The sequence below is a fragment of the Loxodonta africana genome, chromosome 8 (assembly GCF_030014295.1).
Source record: "Loxodonta africana isolate mLoxAfr1 chromosome 8, mLoxAfr1.hap2, whole genome shotgun sequence".
Classification (NCBI taxonomy): Eukaryota; Metazoa; Chordata; class Mammalia; order Proboscidea; family Elephantidae; genus Loxodonta; species Loxodonta africana.
The window spans coordinates 62,973,042-62,993,227 of NC_087349.1; the positions used below are offsets into that span (position 1 = coordinate 62,973,042).

The window sequence follows — 20,186 nt, forward strand, 5'->3', positions numbered from 1 at the left end:
AATAAAATAAATCATATATATATGGAAACCCTGGTGGCATAGTGGTTAAGTGCTACGGCTGCTAACCAAAGGGTCAGCAGTTCGAATCCGCCAGGCGCTCCTTGGAAACTCTATGGGGCAGTTCTACTCTGCCCTATAGGGTTGCTATGAGTCAGAATCGACTCGAGGCACTGGGTTTGGTTTTATACATATATATACATATATGTATGTATGTATATAATTATATATGTATGTATGGAGTCCTGGTGGCTCAGTGGTTAAGAGCTGAGCTGCTAACCAAAAGGTCTGCAGTTGGAATCCACTGGCCACTCCTTGGAAACCCTATGGAGCAGTTCTACTCTGTCCTGTAGGGTCACTATGAGTTGGAATTGACTCCACCGCAATGGGTTCCATTTTGTTTTATATATGTCAGTCCCTGGAGAAGGACATCATGCTTGGTAGAGGGTCAGTGAAAAAGAGAAAGACCCTCAACGAGATGGATTGACACAGTGGCTGCAACGAGGGGGCTCAAGCAATAGCAACAATTGTGAGGATGAAGCAGGACCTGACTGTTTTATTCTGTTGTGCATAGGGTTGCTATGAGTTGGAACCGACTCGATGACACCTAACAACAACAATAACATATATAAAAGCGGAAATGACATAATACCCTTTGCCTTTAAAAAGAGCTCCTGGGTTGTGCAAATGGTTAAGCAATCGGGTACTAGCCAAAAAGTTGTCGGTTGGAACCCAACCAGAGGGACCTTGGGAAACAGGCCTGCCATCTGCTTCTGAAATGCCACAGCCTTGAAAATCCTATGGAATAATTCTACTCCGCACACATGGAGTCACCATGTGTTGGAATAGCCTTTACAGCAACTAAGAACAACCGACAGCTACCTTTCAAAAGTGTTCTTTAGGGCTCTAGGTTTTTGTTTGTTTTTTTGGTGTGTGTGTGTGTTTGAGTTGGAAACAACTCCACCGCATTTTTTTTTTTTTTTTTTTTTGGACGGGAGGAAGGTTATTATTGTTAGCTCTGGGGCTTCTTGTTTTCTGGTATTCTCACAATTGGAACGTTCTTTAGCAAATTGAGTCCCAAACGGTTCCTTTATTACTTCCTTTAATTTCACTGAATTGCTAAAAGTTGAAAAGAGAAATTTAAAGTGACATATCTATTTATTATTATTGTTGTCACGATTTTAGGCTTGACTTGCCTTAGATCACACATGAGTGGAGGTCAAATTTCTTTGATTTTATAGTTTTTTTTTTTTTTTGCAGAAAATGCCAAGACCAAGTTCTAACGCTGGTTGGCCGCTGATTGGGCAACCCTAGACGAGTCCCTTCCTCAGACTAGCCCAGCGCCACCTGAGGAGCCGCGAGTTCTCGGATCGCCTCTAGGAGTGTGTATTCCCTTTAGCTGTCACTCATGTCTCACGTTCTCCCGCAGCCCCCCTCTAGACCAGTTGGGGTTTCCTTCATCACACTCCTTGGGTGCGTCATGTCAGTCGGCTTTATTTGTCTCGTAAGCGTTGTTCCTGTCCCTCGATGTCTGATGGCTTTTGAGTTAAGTTTCCACTTCACCCAAGCGGAGGTACCGAAGCAAACACCTCTGGAAAGACCGGCAATCGCCTTAGTCACTCAGAACGAGATTCACAGATTTAACTGAACCGCCCGCTGTCTTGCTTGCTGGGAAATGTAGTACCTGGCCTGCCCTCTTTCTTCCATTGCAGGTGCAAGCTGTCTCCGGAAAACTACAATTCCCGGCATGCCCAAAAGAGGAAAGGATTACCAGGGTCGGCGGCTCACGTGATCATTCAGTATGGCTTCCCTGTGTGGGGGTCCCGTTGTCGGGTGGTTCAGCATAATTTGTTAGTTTTTTGCGGCCGCTTACCTTCTCACGATTTCGACATGCAAAAAATAAAATCTCTCATGACCCGACAGGTAAGTCGCGGCGGCTGGAGCAAAGGCCTCCTTCACCTCCGCTGGGAGAGAAGGAGCCGAGATGTTCTGTCCCCGGGCCGCTGTGGGCGGAGAGTTAAGTTATATATAGGTGATGGCAAGTGTCAGGCCTGGGGGAACTGGGCACGTCCTGGAAAACTCGCCTTGGCTGCGTGGATCCGAGCCCTACTTGAGCAGGTGGTGACCTCCCAGAGACGTCCTTTAGACCAGGCCAATGAAGAAATCAGAGGCTATATTTGTCTCTTTCCTCCGCCTTTTATTGTCTTTCCAGTGACAGCCCTGTAGGAACCCCCTCATTCATGACTATCATTTGTGAGCCAGGGTAGGAAGCTTGGGTTTTTGCATAGAGATGACCTGGAAAGAGTGAAAAAAAGTGAATGATTTTAAGACAGGATTGTTAGCTTTGTGACTGGGCAAATTCCCAAACCTTGTAGTTTGCTGATGTGACTGCAAGAATAATAATTATCTTTTTCATACTATCTCACAATTCTGTGGTGTTCGTCTGTAAACTAATGTACATGAAAGTCCTTTGTGAAATTTTACTTTTTTATTATTTTCATGACAAAATAATGTCTTTTTATTTTTTGCCAAAATGATAATTCATGATCAAAACTTTTGGCTACTCCCCTCACCACCCCCAGTCTCATAAATGTTAGGAACATCTTAATAATGCCTCAGTTTGCTACATGCAAGAAGTGGCAGAAATTTTCCCAGCTGTACTTATTGATCATAATAAGGTCTTAAATACTTTTTGCTTATTTTGACTCTAATATTTCACTAGAATTGGCCATTGTTTATTATATTAATATAAGAGGAACAAAATTTAGATCCGAGTTTTGGATCAGCGTAGTTTTTAGAACCCTGGACAATGTGGATGGTAATCTTTTAGTGAAGTTTCATTTCTGAGTATTTTTGTTGATTAAATAAAGAATATACACTGCAAATTGAACTTTTATTTGAAAATTCATAATTTGAGAAAGATCTGAATAGATTATAAATTGTAAATTTTTGGTAGACGGTGCATAAATAGTTCTTATGTGGTTGGTTTACTCTTGTCAAATTATATGGTTAATATCATGAAATTAGAATTTAAAAAGTTCTGTAGATAATAAAAAGATTTAGGTAAGTGGGTAGTAACACTTGGGAATACCTTTGCTGAGTATTGTTATTATGGTTCATACCACTTCTTACTTGAGGCTCATATTGGATGTGAGTTTAGATCTAACTCCATGATGTAACAGCTGTGTGACCTTGGGCAAGTCACCCAACTTTTTTGAGTTCAGTTTCCATATCTGTAAAATGGGAACAGTAACATGTACCTTATAGGGAGCTAGGTGATGATGATGTTTATATGACACAATGAAATTAAAGAAATAAATAAAGGAGTTAACATAGTTCCTGGGCCTTATCTAGGAAGTACTTGATCATTGAGATCCTCTCCATGGCTACATTAATGGTGGGAGAGTGGAAAAACTGAAAGCTGACTATTACAGGCATTTAAGTGATAGATGATTTCAGGCTTAGTGGTGTTTCTTTTTTGTAAAACAATACCAGTACTTCTAAATTGCCTTTGGAACACTAAATTTGGACATTTGTGCATCGGCTACCTTTTGTGCTCGCATATGTGGTTGCTGGCCATGCAGTGCAATGTAATCAACATTGTCATTGTTGTACAGCATCTTAGGTTGGTGTCTTAGTTATCTAGGGCTGCTATAACAGAAATACCACAAGTAGATGGCTTTAACAAAGAGAAATTTATTCTCTCACAGTCTAGGAGGTTGGAAGTCCGAATTCAGGGTGCCAGCTCCAGGGGAAGGCTTTCTCTCTCTGTTGGCTCTGGGAGAAGGTCCTTGTCATCAGTCTTCCCCTTGTCTAGGAGCTCAGTGCAGGGACCCCAGGTCCAAAGGGCCGGCTTCCCTCCTGATTCTTCATTCTTGGTGGCATGAGGTCCCTACCCTCCCTGCTCCATTCTCTCTTTTATATCTCAAAGGAGATTGACTCAAGATAGAGTTTAATTCTGTAGATTGAGTCCTGCCTCATTACCATCAAAAAACCCATTGCCTTCTAGTAGATTCCTCACCCTGTAGGACAAGGTAGAACTGTCCTATTGGGTTTCCTAGGAGAAGCTGGTGGATTCGAACTGTCTACCTTTTTAGCAGATGGAGCTTTTAACCACTATGCCACCAGGCCTCCATTAACATCATAGAGGTTGGGATTTACACCACACAGAATAATCACATCAGATCACAAAATGATGGACAGTCACAAGTTACTGGGAATCATGGCCTAGCCAAGTTGATATACTTCTTTGGGGAACACAGTTCAATCCGTAACAATTGGTTTATTGTTTCTTGATTTTATTTTGCAAAAATGAGTGGAAGAATAGAATATAAAAATCCAGATACCAGTGATAATAAATTCATGTATCTTAAATGTACTGAAAATGATAACTCTTAAGTCTCAATCAATTGCTTATTAGACTTAAGCAGGTCAAATATATATTCGGTTAGAATGGAAAACAAAAACAAAAAACAACTAAATATGTATGAAATGCTGGAACTATACTGTGTAAAAAATTAGATAAAATTAAGAGTTTCACACAATTTAAAAAACTCATTCAATGAGCTCAAGCATAGCAATGATTGTGAGGATGGCGCAGGACTGGGCAGTGTTTCGTTCTGCGGTACACTGGGTTGCTATGAGTCAGAACCGGCTCAATGGCACCTAACAACAACAGTGTGAAGTTTATAAATATTATGGCTTGACTTCCACACATTTGATCATTATTAACGCACAGTTTCAAGAATCTGTGAGGTATGAAAGTGGGCTCTGCATAGGGATTTTAATTAGTACTTTTCATTATTGGATTATTAATTAGTACTGTTTATTATTGGATTAGAAATAAGCATACACGGATGTTTTTGTGATGCTACAGACTACGTTAATAATATATTGATGAAGTAATGTGGAGAGGTATGAAATTAAGGTGTATACAATTTAGATTTTCTTTTATTTCAGCTCTCCTAGTATCTTGGTTTGGAAAGGAGTGGGAGGAAGGGCTTTGTTAGCGCTCTTCAGCTAGACAAGATGTAGTGTTCAGCCTTTTCCATTATACTGGCTTCTGTTCTTTCAGTTCATTCAACAAATGTTTGTTGAGTGCTATGTGCCAGGCACTATTCTAAGTTTGGGGGATGCAGCAGTGAACAAAACACACAAGCTCTAAGGCAGATGTGATGATGTATGTTTTGGAGGAAAGGGGGATAGGGAGGACTGGGAGTTGTTGGCAGTTTGAGTTGTGTGTAGTTTCAGATAGGGTGGCCATAAAAGGCCTCACTGAGAAGGGAACTTTTGAGTAAAGACTTGAAGGAGGTGAGAGGATGAACCATGTGGATATCTGGGAAGCAGCATTCCCGGAGGGAGGAAAAGCACTTACAGAGGTCCTGAGGCAGGAGCATATTTGAGGAACAGCAAGAGGCAAATGTGCCTGGAGTGACGTGAGTCGGGAGAAGAGTAGGAGATGAGGTTGGAGAGCTGGGCGCAGGAAGCCAGGTCACGTAGAACCTTATACGCCGTAGCAAGGCCCTGGCTTCTATTCTGAGTAAAACGGGAAACAGAGGAGCAATGTGATCTGACATACACTTTAGAAAGACCATTCTGGCCAATGATGTAAGGATAGATTGAAGGGGGAAATGAGCAAAAACAGGGAGACCAATAAGGAGGCTCTTGCAGTTGGATTGTCGAGACAGCACAAAGGTAGAGTTGACAGGACTTCCTGACAGATTAGATTTGGGTTGAGAGGGAAAGAGAATCATCAAGGATGAGTCTAGAGATGTTGGCTTGGGTATGAAATTGCTGTTTACTGAGGTGGATAAGACTAGGAGGGAGGAAGGATTGGGGAAGAGAAAGGTTTTTAGATGTGGTAATTTGCGAGCTTCTTAGATAATTAAGTGGACAAATAAAGTAGACAGTTGAATAAGTGAGTCTGAATTCCTGAGAAAATAAAAATTTGGGAGTAATGAGCATATAAGTGGTATACGAAAACCAAATCCATTGCCATTGAGTCAGTTCCAACTCACAGTGACCCTATGGACAGAGTAGAGCTGCCCCATAGGGTTTCTGAATCTGTAGTCTTTACGGAAGCATACTACCATATCTTTCTCTTGCAGAGTGGCTGGTGGGTTTGAACCACTGAACTTTCAGTTAGCAGCTGAGTGCTTAAGCACTGTGCCACAGGGCTCCTATATAAGTGGTATATAACCTGGTTAAGTTCATCAGTGCAGGGAGTGTAGATACATAAAAAAAAAAGTTCAAGGTTGAAGCTTCTGAGGACTAAGTGTAAGGTCAGGGATAAGAAGTAGATTCAGCAAGGCAGGGTGATGGAGAGTGGGAAAACTGGGAGCAGGCTGTTGGAGTCATTCAGGCCATTCAAGGAGTGGCAAGTGAGGCAAGAGAAAGCCTTCAGCATTCCATGTAGTAGCTGGCACATAGCAGATGCTCAGTAATTATTTGTTGAATGAATGTTGGATGAAGGGAACAGCCAAAAAGAGTGGGTCCTAGGAGCCCAGTGAAGAATTTAAAGGATGGGGGCGTGATGAGCTGTGTTCAATGCTGCACACTGGCCAAGTGAGCTGAGAATAGAGAATGAACCTTTGGATTGAGCAGCACATAGGTCACTGGTGACCTGACAAGAGCAATTTTGATGAAGTGGTAGGGAGCACAGCCTGATCAGGGTGGGTTCAAGAGGAAATAGAAGAGAAGTGGGGGACTGAGCATAAATACTGTTGAGTTTTGCCAAAAAGAGAAGGAAGAGAAAATCTCACATGATGCTTTTGATTGATGGGACGTAAATTTCTGATCTCATAAATGGAAATTGAGAATTCATGTCTACATGCCTGAATTCATGTAGTTCAAAGTATTGATCTGACTTGGTCAAGGAGATAAAGTGAAGAGATGTGTTATGTATAGTGAATTTTATTTCAACTGGGGAAATTACCAACAAAAATCAAATAAAAAATAGTGGTTAATGATTACAGTGAAAGTCTCAATTTATGGAGGCAGAGTGCTGTAGTTTATAACCATGCCTTTGTGCTTTAGAGGATGAAAAATGATGACTTTGTATTTTTTTTAAATTGGTAATCAAAGGATGAAAGTCCCATAATCCTAAAATGCAGTTGAGTGTCTGATGCTGTGGTTTGAGACGTTTATGTAATTCTTTGATTTTGTTTTGATGTGATAGCAGAAAAGCATCTCTGTGATCATAATTATATTAAGAATAATGGTTAACACTTAAAAGATGCTTAATGCTGTCCCAGATACTATTTGTGGCCCCTCACATACATCATCTCTTTCACTCCTTGTAACAGTCTGAATGATCATCACCATCATTGGACTGTGATCCCCAGGGAGGTTAGGTAATGTGTGCAAGGCCATGGCTGGAGAACCGGGATGTGCACCCAGGTGCTCTACTCTAGGGCCCATTCCTAGATCACTCCCCTCCACTCCACTGCCTCCTGATGTGTACACGGGCTTTCCAGTTTTGATTACGTTTTTTTAATGTATCTGGTGGAAAGTTGTCAAGTATTAGTGGCAGATTTTGTGTGTGGTGACTAATTTGGAGGTAAGGCCTTTTTCTAGATATTTGGTATATCCCTTTTTTATGTTTCAGCCACTGGTCTCCATACTGAGTAGCTCTGAGAAGGAGAAAATTAGACATGATGTGTTCCTCTGAAGATTTCTGTTAGATTGATTAAACAAATCCATGGTGACGCAGTAGTTAAGAGCTTGGCTGTAAACAACAGGTTGGCAGTTCGAATCCACCAGCTGTTCCTTGGAAACCCTATGGGGCAGTTCTACTTTCTCCTATAGTGTTGCTATGAGTTGGACTTGATTCCACGGCAGTGGGTTTGGTTTTTGTTCTTTATGCTTTTAAAGGGAACCCTGGTGACATAGTAGTTAAGAGCTATGGCTGCTAACCACAAGGTCGGCAGTTTGAATCTACCAGCTGCTCCTTGGAAATGGTATGGAACATGGCAATTACATTTTTAAAAAGGTATTTTACAGATGGTCATGATGATTTTGAATCAAATTATGAGCAGTTTTACTTTCATATATGTGTTTATATATGTATGTTTGTGTATATAACGTATATAGAAATTGAGTTATATAACCCAACCTTAGAAACCCTGATGGCATAGTGGTTAAGAGCTACAGCTGCTAACCAAAAGGTTGGCAGTTTGAATCCACCAGGTGCTCATTGGAAACCCTATGGGGCAGTTCTACTCAGTCCTACAGGGTTGCTATGAGTTGGAATCGACTTGACAGCATCGGGTTTGGTTTTTTGGCTTTAACCCAACCTTACCTTTTTTTTTTTTTTTTACCACCTTGATGATGTGTCCTTATGGTGGACATTGGAGAGAAATTGAAACAAGGAAGAGCAAAAGGCCCAAGAATACTTACACACGCCACTCCCCCCCACCACACACACTCGTTGCAAGACATTTTAAACCTTGGTAGGTCTTTCTTTTTTCAGCAAGCATTCCTGGAGACTTCATTTGAAGTCAATTGCATATTCCCATGGGAACAATGTTCTAATTAGTTGAGTCTGGAGTCGGACCAAGGACTCCCAGCCAATCATTTACTCATTTCTTTGGTGTTCACTGTGTTTCTGGAGCTTTGCTAGCCACTGAGCTATAAGGCAGATAAGACTTGGTCTCTCTCTTCTTTTAGGACTTACGTTCTGTAAGAGAAAGATATATTTAAATTTTAAAACTTAACTACTTGGCAGAGATATTGTGTTGGAAAAAATGTCTGGCTGCTTCTAAAACATTAGCGATCATATGACTCACCTGGGATTCTTGTTAAAATGCAAATTCCTGGTTCACCCAGAAATATCTATTCATTAGGTCTGTAATCCGTGGGTAGCATAACCAAAAGTTTGGCGGTTCGAGCTCACCCAGAGGTTCCTTGGAAGACAGGCCTGGCAGTCTGCTTCCTAAAGGTCACAGCCTTGAAAACCCTATGGATCAGTTCTACTGTGCACACATGGGGTCACCAAGAGTTGGGATTGACTCCATGGCAACAACAAAAACAATATGTTTGTAGTGGGGCCCAGGAATCTTACTTTTAAAAAGTTCCCCAGGTGATGTTGAAGAAGATGATCCTTGGGCCATCTCAGGAAATACTGTTTTTTGTGAAACACAGGGATTAAGAGATTTTGGAAGACTTTATAGAGAAAGTGGTGTATTGGTTTTTTTAGAAGGTGTCTGTGTGTGTGTGTGTGTGAAGGGGGAGGAGGGAAGCTGGGGGGGAGGTATTGTGGGAATAATAGAAGACTTAGGGGTGAGGAAGGGCACCTGTAATAAAAAAACTGTAGATATGATTGGTGGTGTTTTATAATAAGAAAAATAAATACATACCTCTCTAATTTATACCCGTTGCCATCGAGTCAATTCTAACTCATAGTGACCCTGTAGTACAGAGCATAACTGCCCCATGGAGTTTCCAAGGAACAGTTGGTGGATTTGAACTGCCACCCTTTTGGTTAACAGCTGAGTGCTTAACCACTGAGCCACCAGGGCTCCCATGGCATAGTGGTTAAGTGCTATGGCAGTTAACAAAATGCTTGGCAGTTTGAATCCACCAGCCGCTCCTTGGAAACCCAATGGGGCAGTGATACTCTGTCCTACAATACAGGGTTGCTGTGAGTTGGAATCGACTTGATGGCAACAGGTTTTTTTTTTTTTTTTATAATTTATAAATAAAGTTCTGGGTCACTGTGAGTCAGAATCAGCTAGGTGGCCACGGATTTAAAGGACAACTAGACTGTATCATAAACCTCTCCTCAGACTCCTGTGAGCAGCTAATATTGTCTGAAAACTAATATTACAGGGAAATTAGGTGTCTGCTTTGATAGCCGATTTTTAAAAAGAGGCCTTTAGAGAAAATTTAAGTTGCTGGCTTTTTTTTGTCTTGATCATTTTCCCTAGTACAAATGAGGCTTTCAGAATCCCTCAGTTCATATGAATATAGCAAGCACAAGAGTACCAAAGAACTATTAAAGAACAGGTAGAAAGCAGTGCGATGTAAGATTTAAGACCTAACTATGCAGCATAAATTGAATACACTGGTGAGAAATAATCAGTTAAAAATGGAGGGACTACCAATATTAATTAAACAGCATTATTTAAAAATCTTTGATTAGCTCAGCTGGTTAATTATTATTGCTTGGCCCTTTTTACCAGGTGAATGTGTTAGCGATTACTGCTGCTGTTGTTAGTTGCCATCAAGTCATTTACAACTCGTGGTGACCCCATGTGTACAGAGTAGTACTGCTCTCCGTAGGGTTTTCAAGGCTGTGACTCTTTGGAAGTAGATTGTCAGCTTTGTCTTCCTAGGTGTCTCTGGGTGGCTTCCTACTGCCAGCACTTAACCGTTTGTGCCACCCAGGGAGTCCTAGTGAGTAATAAACCCAAACCAAACTCGTTGCTGTCGATTCTGACTCATAACGACCCTATAGGACAGAATGGAATTGCTCCGTAGGGTTTCCAAGGAGCGGCTGGTGGATTTGAACTGCCAACCTTTTGGTTAACAGCTGAGTGAGTTCTTAACCACTGCGAATAGATAAGTGCTTTTCTTTTACAGGATGCTTTTTGTCACCTAAGTTTCTTTGGTTTGTTTTTAAATCCTGGTTAAGTTAGACTTCAACCATTAATTATAAAGGTGCCATTTGATAGTTGTTTTTTTTTTCAAACTACCAAAAGTCCATCCATATTTGATTTAATTTGATTTACTTAAGTGACAGTTGTTTTTAGAGCATATGTTCTATATGTTTTGAAGCAGGAAAATTTCTATTTTGGGGATGATTCCTCTGTCATTAGGTGTGTTCTGTCCTTTTACAGTTCTGCAGTGTAATTAAAATTCTGTTTATCTTTTTTTTTTTTTTAAGGGTCTGAAAAGCCCTCTGGAGAGCCTCAGCGATCTTGGCGCCATTGAGAGTCTCCGGGTCCCTGGAAAGGTATTGATCTACATGTGTGAGCTTCACTTCCTTAAGAAAATATTATTGCCTTTGGATAATAATTGACTCACAGAAGCTTTTCCTTTGTGCAGGCAGATGATTGTTATAATAACCTAGGTAAATTTTCATAGTATGGTAGGCTTGGGGCTTGTTTCTGCTTTCATTGCTCATTGGGATGCAGGATGATTCATTATAGCAAAGCAGAAATGGGAAATTGATAAATTTAGAGTTTATTATTGTATCACATCCTTAGCCTGAAAGCAATTATTTATATATAACTTATTGATTTATATGTTGTAATTTGGTGAAATAAGATGAAATAATTTACTAAATACTGACTTTTTAATGTTGTAGTACTCTGAATCAAAAATCGTGAATAAAGATGTTTTTATTGTAGAGCAGTGGTTTTTGAATATAGCAACTAAACATAACATATTAAATTATAGATAGCTTAGTCTTCTGAACATTTAGTCCTCTGAACATTCATGTGAATCTTTCAGTTTACAAATTTCATACATATTAGTTGAAGGCTAGCTGACTTGGTTTAACATGATTGGTTTAGCTGTGCCTCTGATTTTTTTTTTTTTATCCCTCGTGAAAGAAAAATATGGGGTGAGGACACAAAAGAAACACCCCTTACAGCCAAGATATGAAAATATTTGTCTAAATATAAGGAAGTATTTTTATTTTTATACTTCATTCCACAAATGTTTAGTGAGTATGCGTGCACTCTGTAGCATTTCTGTTAAATAACATTCTGCGAGTTTGGGAGAATGTTGAAATGCTCCCTTGAAATAAGATAAATGGATTTGACTTGACTTCTTAGCATCCATGAACAGAATCCTGAAACCACATGCTAAATACAGAGCTTGGTTTCCAGAGCTGTAGGAAGGAATGTGGAAACGGAGCTGGTATCGGCATCTAGAGACCTAGGTTCAAGTATTGACTTAAATGTTCATCTCATAAAAGGGCAAGCTATTCTTGGGAGAATTTGTGCTTTGTTCCTCAGTTTCCTCATCTGTGAAAAGATGGGATTGGAGTATATGATATTTAAGAGCCCTTTTAGTGCTAATATTTTATACTTTCAATATTGTAATAGGAGCCCTGGCTGCGCAGTAGTTAAAGCGCCTGGCTGCTAACCTGAAGTTCAGTGATTTGAACCCGCCAGCCACTCTGCAGGAGAAAGATATGGCAGTCTGCTTCCATAAAGATTACAACCTTGGAAACCCTTTGGGGACAGTTCTACTTAGCCGTATAGGTTGCTATGAGTTGGAATCATTTCGATGGCAATGTTTTTTTTTTTTTGTTTTTGTTGTTTATATTGTAATATTTGTAGGAGAGACATAAGAAATATGCATTCAGAAGAATATCCTGAGCACCTTTTCTTGAAAATGAGTATATTAGTATCTCTATTTTTTTTTTTTTATTAGATAGGATTAGTGTTGGGATATATAACCAGGAGACCTTTTTAGCATCAGTGATTGGGATAATACTTTCAATTTAAGATTATGTAACTTTTAGGATAGGTGTTTTCTATCGGCGATACTAAGCAAGACTCTGACCATGGATCTGCCAAGTCATCTAGATCTTTTTCTGCTAGGCATTTATGGCCAAACATGTTTATTTAGCTATGTTCTTTTTAACCATTAGTGAATTTGTGCTTTTTCTGGTTTCAGATGCTTTAAGATTCTTAACCTTCTTTCGTAGCAAATCACAAAGGATCATTTATGCAGTGCATTTGGCAAACATTTAATGAGCCAGGCAGTTAATAAGTGTTGAAGATATGAAGAGGTACAAGACTCTGTTCCTGCCTCCATGGGACTCTCAACCTAAGTGGGGGAAGATGAGCAAAAATAACTGTTCTACAGAGTTATTTATTTTTGCTCATCTCCCTCCACTTAGGTTGAGAGACTCATGAGTTGGAATGGGGACTGAATGGCAGTTAACAACAATATTAAAAACAATAAGTCAGAATGAGGTCTGTGGTAAGGTACGCACAGTGGTAGCCCAGCTAGGAAAATGTCAGCCTGTCCAGAGGATTAGGAATAAGCAGACGGGAGTGCAGTCTTCTAGAGTTAGTGACTGGTGGATTGTTAAGTGGAAAGTCTGAGGACAAAGGATACTGATTAAGAAGGAGAAGATAAGAATATGAACCTTAAGAAACGGAGACGGGTTAAACTTAAGAGACAGCAGAATTTAAGACTGAGGATCTTATTGGATGTAGAAGGTGAAGGAATTGCAAAGACTGAGGTTTTTAGCTTAGGTACCAGAATTGAATGTGATATTTTGATAATGTCTTTTCGTAGAATAGATAGTATTTCTTTTTTTAGATTTATACACTGGATTTTTGGTGATGTGCCCTTTCTCCAGTGTTAGCCTCTGAATGAATAAGCAAGTGGCAAACAGCTTACTGATGTTCACAAAAGTTGAGAAATATTTTAAAGATAGCTTTTGGTTTTTTTAGGTTTGATACTTCTAAAAGCTATTTTAATGTTTTTCTCTCCATAGAAATAAATTTAGAAAAATACTTGTTAAAAATATAAATTTATTGAATAAGAGAAATAAAAACATTTGGCAAAATATATCTGAAAATTTGCCTTCTAATTTTGTGATTTTATTACATGTTAATACCTCAGTACATTTCTGTGATTAGATCAGTTTTTATTCACGATCTGCTTCTTTAAAAAGTATATATTTTTTGAATTCTGCTATGTGTGGAAAGTGATTAAAATATTTGATTTTTATCACTGCAGTGTATTATAAAGCTGAAATAAAATAATGCCACTTTAATAATCTTTTATAATAATCTATGAATCAGTTTGCCAAAACCTCCTTTTAAATTGTAAGCTTACCAGTCTTCCACTAGATGGCACTGAAAGCCTGAAGAAAAACAGGATAGAGATTAAAAGCTATGTTTTATTTAAAACACACACACACAAAGACTGATAAACTGGCTGCCTTTGATGGATTATTGTTGTTGGTGTTCTAGTGGGATTTTAAGAAAATGTGCCCTTTCTCCACGTAATCAGACGTCTGGTAATTCATTATAAACTTAACATGGTATATATATGGTTTTACGGTGTCGGTGATCTTGAAATAGGTTTTGAACCTTGTTTCATTTGGAAGCAGATCAAACCTATTTTTGTTCAGTGATTTATGACTTTTATATTACTGATGGGATAGTACAAACTTCGTGTTTTTGTTTTCTTAGCTCTGTTTAGATTTTGGTGGCTAAACTTTTTTGTTTTGTTTTTTTTTTTTGCTTTCAATTGGAGCTATAATGTGATGGTAACTTTAATAAGACTGTGATTTCTCTTTTTAGAATTTGTTATAACAGGACAGCTTTATGTTGACTGATGAAGAAATGCAGACAGGACAAAAAAGATTTGTCCTGGCAAACCCAAATTCGTGATTTACAAAAGCAAAATGTCTCTCTTCTCCCCACCTCTTACACAATTCATCCAGGTATATAAACTAGGCTCCAGTAAGCGGAGTACAGAAGTGGGCGTTGGCTTGCATTTCATATTCTATTCTCCTCTTCATTTTCTGAGGACTTTTGAAACCTAACCCATGAAATGAAGATTTTGCATTCATCTTTCGGTTTGAATAAAAACTTGCTACTAAAGATGAATTTCTAAGCTGTCCGTGGGTTTAAAAATTAGGTTAAATTACTTTTCAAAAGTATAGAGAATATTGAGTTGAATAACTGTCAGGCTGTCCTAACTGGCTTTTCATATTTATTATAAAGGTAGTCACAATGGAAAGTCCTGAACTTGGATTTGTGTTTTTAATTAGTGTTTTATTTTGGATAATGTGAAAGTAATGGTTGAATGAAAAATCTGTAGCCTCTTTTTTCCTTCCTAAGCTTGAATACATTCCTTTAAGAGATGAACTCTTAAGTTGGAAATTGCTTTGTAAAGTTGTAACCCACTTCCCTGGAAACCATAAATATACTGAAAATGTTTTATAACACGTTACAGATGAGCGCTCAAATTGTTTCATAGACTCTAATCCCCTATTCTCATAAAATCTTTTGTTGTGATGTTGAAAGGAAAAGTGGCTTCGCCGAAAATCAAAGATGGTGACTTAAATTTCTATTAAAATCATTTTTCTTCAGTTTTCATAAAGTTACATTTGTGAAGTACATTTATATCTGTACATTTCGTATGGCTTTATCTCAGAGATGATCAAAACAGAAAAATAGGGTTGATAGGATTATGTGCAGTTTTACAGCACATTCTGACTGCTAGAAAAGACGGCTTCTAAAGTATTGAATAACTTCTTTGTTGTCTACCATTTTCCTAAAATAATCCTGCTTGATTTATTACGTTAAGAGAATATTGAACATTTAAGCTTACTTTTTGATATAGGTTCTGGCATAGTGATAGATGTTAAGACACTTTGTTTTTAGTAAAGGAAAAATGCAGCTATAATATGTGTAAAAATATATCCAATTTAAAAAAATCTGACGAGCTGCATTTTATTACCTCCCGGTGTAAGTGTGGGCCCTCCCCTGACATTTTTCACCCTGCTGGGAGCCACCCTCTATTGCTTGAATCTGTCCTGTGCTTTCTCAGTGCATTGTTTTTGCTCAGGCTTTGCTTTGTATTTGTAGCCTCATTCCCCGATTTTTCGAAATTGAAATTCTCCCTGTTCTTAGATTCTCCAAATGCCACCTCTTCCGTCAGATGACCATCCTTTGAAGCCCTTCCTTTTGTTTGTATTTCCCTCATGTTCTTTATGTTGTCGTTGTTTACATATTCATCTGATCCTTCTTACTGCTTTAGCGCTGTTTGAGGGAAAGGCTGTACTTTTCTCATTTTATTTCTGTGTCATATAGTATGGGAAATTTTCACATAGTGGAAATTTTAAAAAATTCTTGGTTAAATTGAAATATATTCACTCGATTGGGAAAGGTAAAGCGATCTAGATTCGAAAGGAGGCAGGTTTGTTCTTAAGGAGAGTCTGGGAGAGAGATTTAATTTGTTCAGCGTTGCGTTTGTGCGTTTTTTTCCCTTTGCAATTAAATAATTAAATTGTTGTTTTTCTCTTAGTGACATTGATGTACCTTTCTTTATTTTAGGTGTAGTTGATTGTTAATAGCAGAGAATTTATGCCACATTTGGTAGTCTGTAATTCACCAAAAAAAAAACTCTGATGTGGTTCACCAAAAAAAAAAAAAACAAATTACAAATTTTAAAGAGCTTTTATACCACTATTCAGATCAGTATGTATTTATTTTTAGTGACATAAAATTTACCATAAAATTCAAATCCTTTTTTTCCTTTGTTTTTTATTTTTTGAAATTTTATTATTATAGCATCAGTCTGTAAGACTGAAATATCTTACATTCAAACTAAAATATCTAACATTTTGTAACCTTTCTTTGGTTATATGTTTTAGTGTGGTATGAGGAGTTTTATTAAGTGTTCTTCCCCTGATTTTGCCCTAATTTTTTTTTTTGGTAGGAGATTTTTTTGTTCATTATTTTTATGAAAAATTTTGCCTTATATGTATAGTAGGCTTGCCAGATTGCTTCTGTTTTAAGCGGAGGCATATATTTGGTGCATCTCCAGTCCTAAGAAATCAGTTTATATAAAGGCAGAAATATGGAGTAATTGTGTTGGAAGAATATGCAATCTGATTGTTTTTATTTATTTTTCTAGTTTATTTGAATAAAATACCGCTAAAATCATTTACCATTCATTGTGATTTCTAGTTAGAAGAAAGAAACCTTTTATTAAAAGACTGTAGAAATTTTTGACTATTGAAACATACTGTCTTTTCCTTGCTTTTTGTCCTTTATTTCCTTTGTACGAGTGACTGTAAATAAATTTTAGTTTCGATCAGCAGTTGTTACCTAAAATGTGCCTTTGTGGTACATAATGATGGAGGTTAAGGAGGAATCTCTGTCTCCAGAAGTGTGTAAACTAGTGGAGCAGGCAGCACTGACGATGATGAAACATTTAGAGAGTGACAAGGGAGAAGCAGAGCCTTACAGACTACAAGTGCAGTGGGATTGGAAGGAACAGGTGATCTGAATTCTAGTAAGAATGGAGTTTGTCTGAAGGAGTTGAGATTTATATTTTCACATACCAAAAAAAACCTCATTGCCATCAAGTCAGCTCTGATTCATAGCAACCCTATAGGACAGGGTAGAACTGCCCCATACAGTTTCCAAGGAGTGGCTCGCAGATTTGAAGTGCCCATCTTTTTGGTTAGCAGCTGAGCTCTTAACCACTGCAGTATCAGGGCTCCATATTTTCATATAGGTGCCACCAAATTATTTGAAAGGAGAGAGTATTTCATAGGGCTGGTGTTATATTTGGAAATTTGTTTTGAATTGAATTTCATTTTGAGTGTTACATTCCTTTTTCTGCCTTCCAAGGTTTTATCTCTCACCAGGGATTACTTACATTTAAAGTATTCAGTGTTACATATCAGTTCTTGGAAATTATATGGATTTGTCCACTCTCTGCAGCATAATTGCTTAGTTCTCTGGAAGGACTGCCAAATGTCTGTGGTTTGTCATACTGTGGTGGCTTGTGTGTGTTGCTGTGATACTGGAAGCTTTGCCACCAGTATTTCAAATACCAGCAGGGTCACCCTTGTTGGACAGGTTTCAGTGGAGCTTTCAGACTAAGACAGACTAGGAAGAAGGACCTGAAAGTCTACTTGTGAAAAAAATTGGCCAGTGAAAACCTTACGAACAGCAATGGAACATTACAGTGCTGGAAGATGAGCCCCTCAGATTTGGGAGACACTCAACATACGACTGGGGAGGAGCTGCCTCCTCAAAGTAGAGTTGACCTTAATGACATAGATGGAGTCAAGCTTTCAGTATCTTCATTTGCTGCTATGGCATGACTCAAGATGAGAAAAAACAGCTGCAAACATCCGTTCATAATCAGAACTCAGGATGTACGAAGTATGAATTTAGGAAAATTGAAAATCATGAAAAGTGAAATGGAATGCCTGAAGATCGATAGCTTAGGCATTAGTGAGCTGAAATGGACTGGTATTGGCCATTTTAAATCAGATAATCATATGGTCTACTATGCCAGGAATGACAAATTGAAGAGGAACGGTATTGCATTTATTGTCAAAAAGAACATTTTAAGATCTCTCCAGAAGTACAACACTGTCAGTGATAGGATAATATCCATATGCCTACAAGGAAGACCAGTTAATGAGATTATTATTCAAAATTTTTGCATCATCCACTAATGCCAAAGATGAAGAAATTGAAGATCTTTACTAAAGTCTGCAGTCTGAAATTGATCAAACGTGCAGTCAAGATGCATTGATAATTACTGGCGGTTGGAATGCGAAAGCTGGAAACAAAGAAGGATTGGTAGTTGGAAAACATGGCCTTGGTGTTAGAAACAACGCTGGAGATTGCATGATAGAATTTTGCAAGACCCAGCAACTTCTTCATTGGAGATACCTTTTTCAACAACATAAGTGGGGACTATACCTGTGGACCTCACCAGATGGAATACACAGGAATCAGACTGACTACATCTATGGGAAGAGATGATGGAAAAGCTCGGAATCATCAGTCAGAACAAGGCCAGGGGTCAACTGCAGAAGAGACCATCAGTTGCTCATATGCAAGTTCAAGTTGGAAGTTGAAGAAAATTAGAACAAGTCCACAAGAACCAAAATATGACCTTAAGTATATCCCATCTGAATGTAGAGACTGTTTCAAGAATGGATTTGACACATCAAATACAAATGACCAAAGACCAGATGAGTTGTGGAATGACATCATGGACGTCATACATGGAGAAAGCAAGAGGCCATTAAAAAGAAAGGAAACACCAAAATGGATGTTAGAAGAGACTTTGAGAGTTGTTCTTATATGTAGAGTAGCTAAAGTGAAAGGAAGAAATGATGAAGTAAAAGAGCTGAACAGAAGATTTCAAAGGGTGTCTCAAGAAGACAAAGTAAAGCATTATGAAATGTGTAAAGACCTGGAGTTAGAAAACCAAAAGGGAAGAACATGCTCGGTATTTCTCAAGCTGAAAGAACCGAAGAAAAAATTCAAGCCTTGAGTTGCAATATTGAAGGATTCTACAGGGAAAATTTTAAAGTACGCAGGAAGCATCAAAAGAAGGTATAAGGAATACACATAGCCACTGTACCAAGAAGAATTGGTCCATGCTCAGCCATTTCAACAGGTAGCATATGATCAAAAAACTGATGGTACTGAAGCAAGAGGTCCAAGCTGCGCTGAAGGCATTGCTGAAAAACAAGGCCCCAGGAATTGATGGAATACACAGCTGAGATGTTTCAACAAACAAATGCAGCGCTGAAAGCACTCACTTGTCTATGCCAAGAAATTTGGAAGGCAACTACCTGACCAGCCGACTGGAAGAGATCCTATTTATGCCCATTCCAAAGAAAGATGGTCCAACAGAATGTGGAAATTATTGAAAAATATCATTAATATCACATTCAAGTAAAATTTTGCTGAAGATCATTCAAACATAGCTGCAGCAGTACATCGACAAGGAACTGTCAGAAATTCAATCTGAATTCAGAAGAGGACATGAAACAAGGGTTATTGTTGCTGAGGTCAGATGAATCCTGGCTGAAAGCAGAGAATACCAGAAAGATGTTTACCTGTATTTTATTGACTTTGCCAAGGCATTCAGTTGTGTGGATCATAGCAAATTATGGATAACATTGTGAAGAATGGGAATTCCAGAAAATTTAATTGTACTCATGAGGAGCCTGTACGTAGACCAAGAGGCAGTTGTTTGAACAGAACAAGGGGATTCTGCGTGGTTTAAAGTTAGGAAAGGTGTGCATCAGGGTTGTATCCTTTCACCATACTTAGTCTGTTCGCTGAGCAAATAATCTGAGAAGCTGGACTGTATGAAGAAGAACACGGCATTGGGTTTGGAGGAAGACTCATTAACAACTTTCCATATGCAGATGACACAACCTTGCTTGCAGAATGTGAAGAGAACTTGAAGCACTTACTGATGAAGATCAAGGACCGTAGCTTTCAGTAGGGATTACACCTCAACATAAAGAAAATAAAAATCCTCACAACTGGACCAGTAAGCAACATCATGATAAACAGAGAAAAGGTTGAAGTTGTCAAGGATTTTGTTTTACTTAGATGCACAATCAATGTCCGTGGAAGCAGAAGTCAAGAAATCAAACAATGCATTGGGTTGGGCACATCTGCTGCAAGAGGTCTCTTTAAAGTGTTAAAAAGCAA

The 20,186-nt window shown here is 38.5% G+C and overlaps 1 protein-coding gene across 9 annotated transcripts in view; it reads left to right on the top strand.

Moving 5' to 3' along the window:
- The first annotated feature begins 682 nt into the window (after positions 1-682).
- The window catches only part of VPS50 (VPS50 subunit of EARP/GARPII complex), a 148,750-nt gene continuing 129,246 nt past the window's right edge, over positions 683-20,186 (top strand). For 3 of the 9 annotated variants that reach the window (XR_010322681.1, XR_002784930.2, XM_064289984.1), the window contains exons 1-2: positions 686-1,920; positions 10,883-10,951. Coding sequence is in view for 4 of the 9 variants with exons in the window: in XM_064289984.1 (XP_064146054.1) it covers positions 1,888-1,920; positions 10,883-10,951 (102 nt within the window). In the remaining 5 variants the exon portion in view is untranslated. Of the gene's footprint in view, positions 1,921-10,882; positions 10,952-20,186 lie in introns of all 9 variants that reach the window. The other 6 variants (XR_010322682.1, XM_023544412.2, XR_010322680.1 and 3 more) reach the window with 4 other exon arrangements.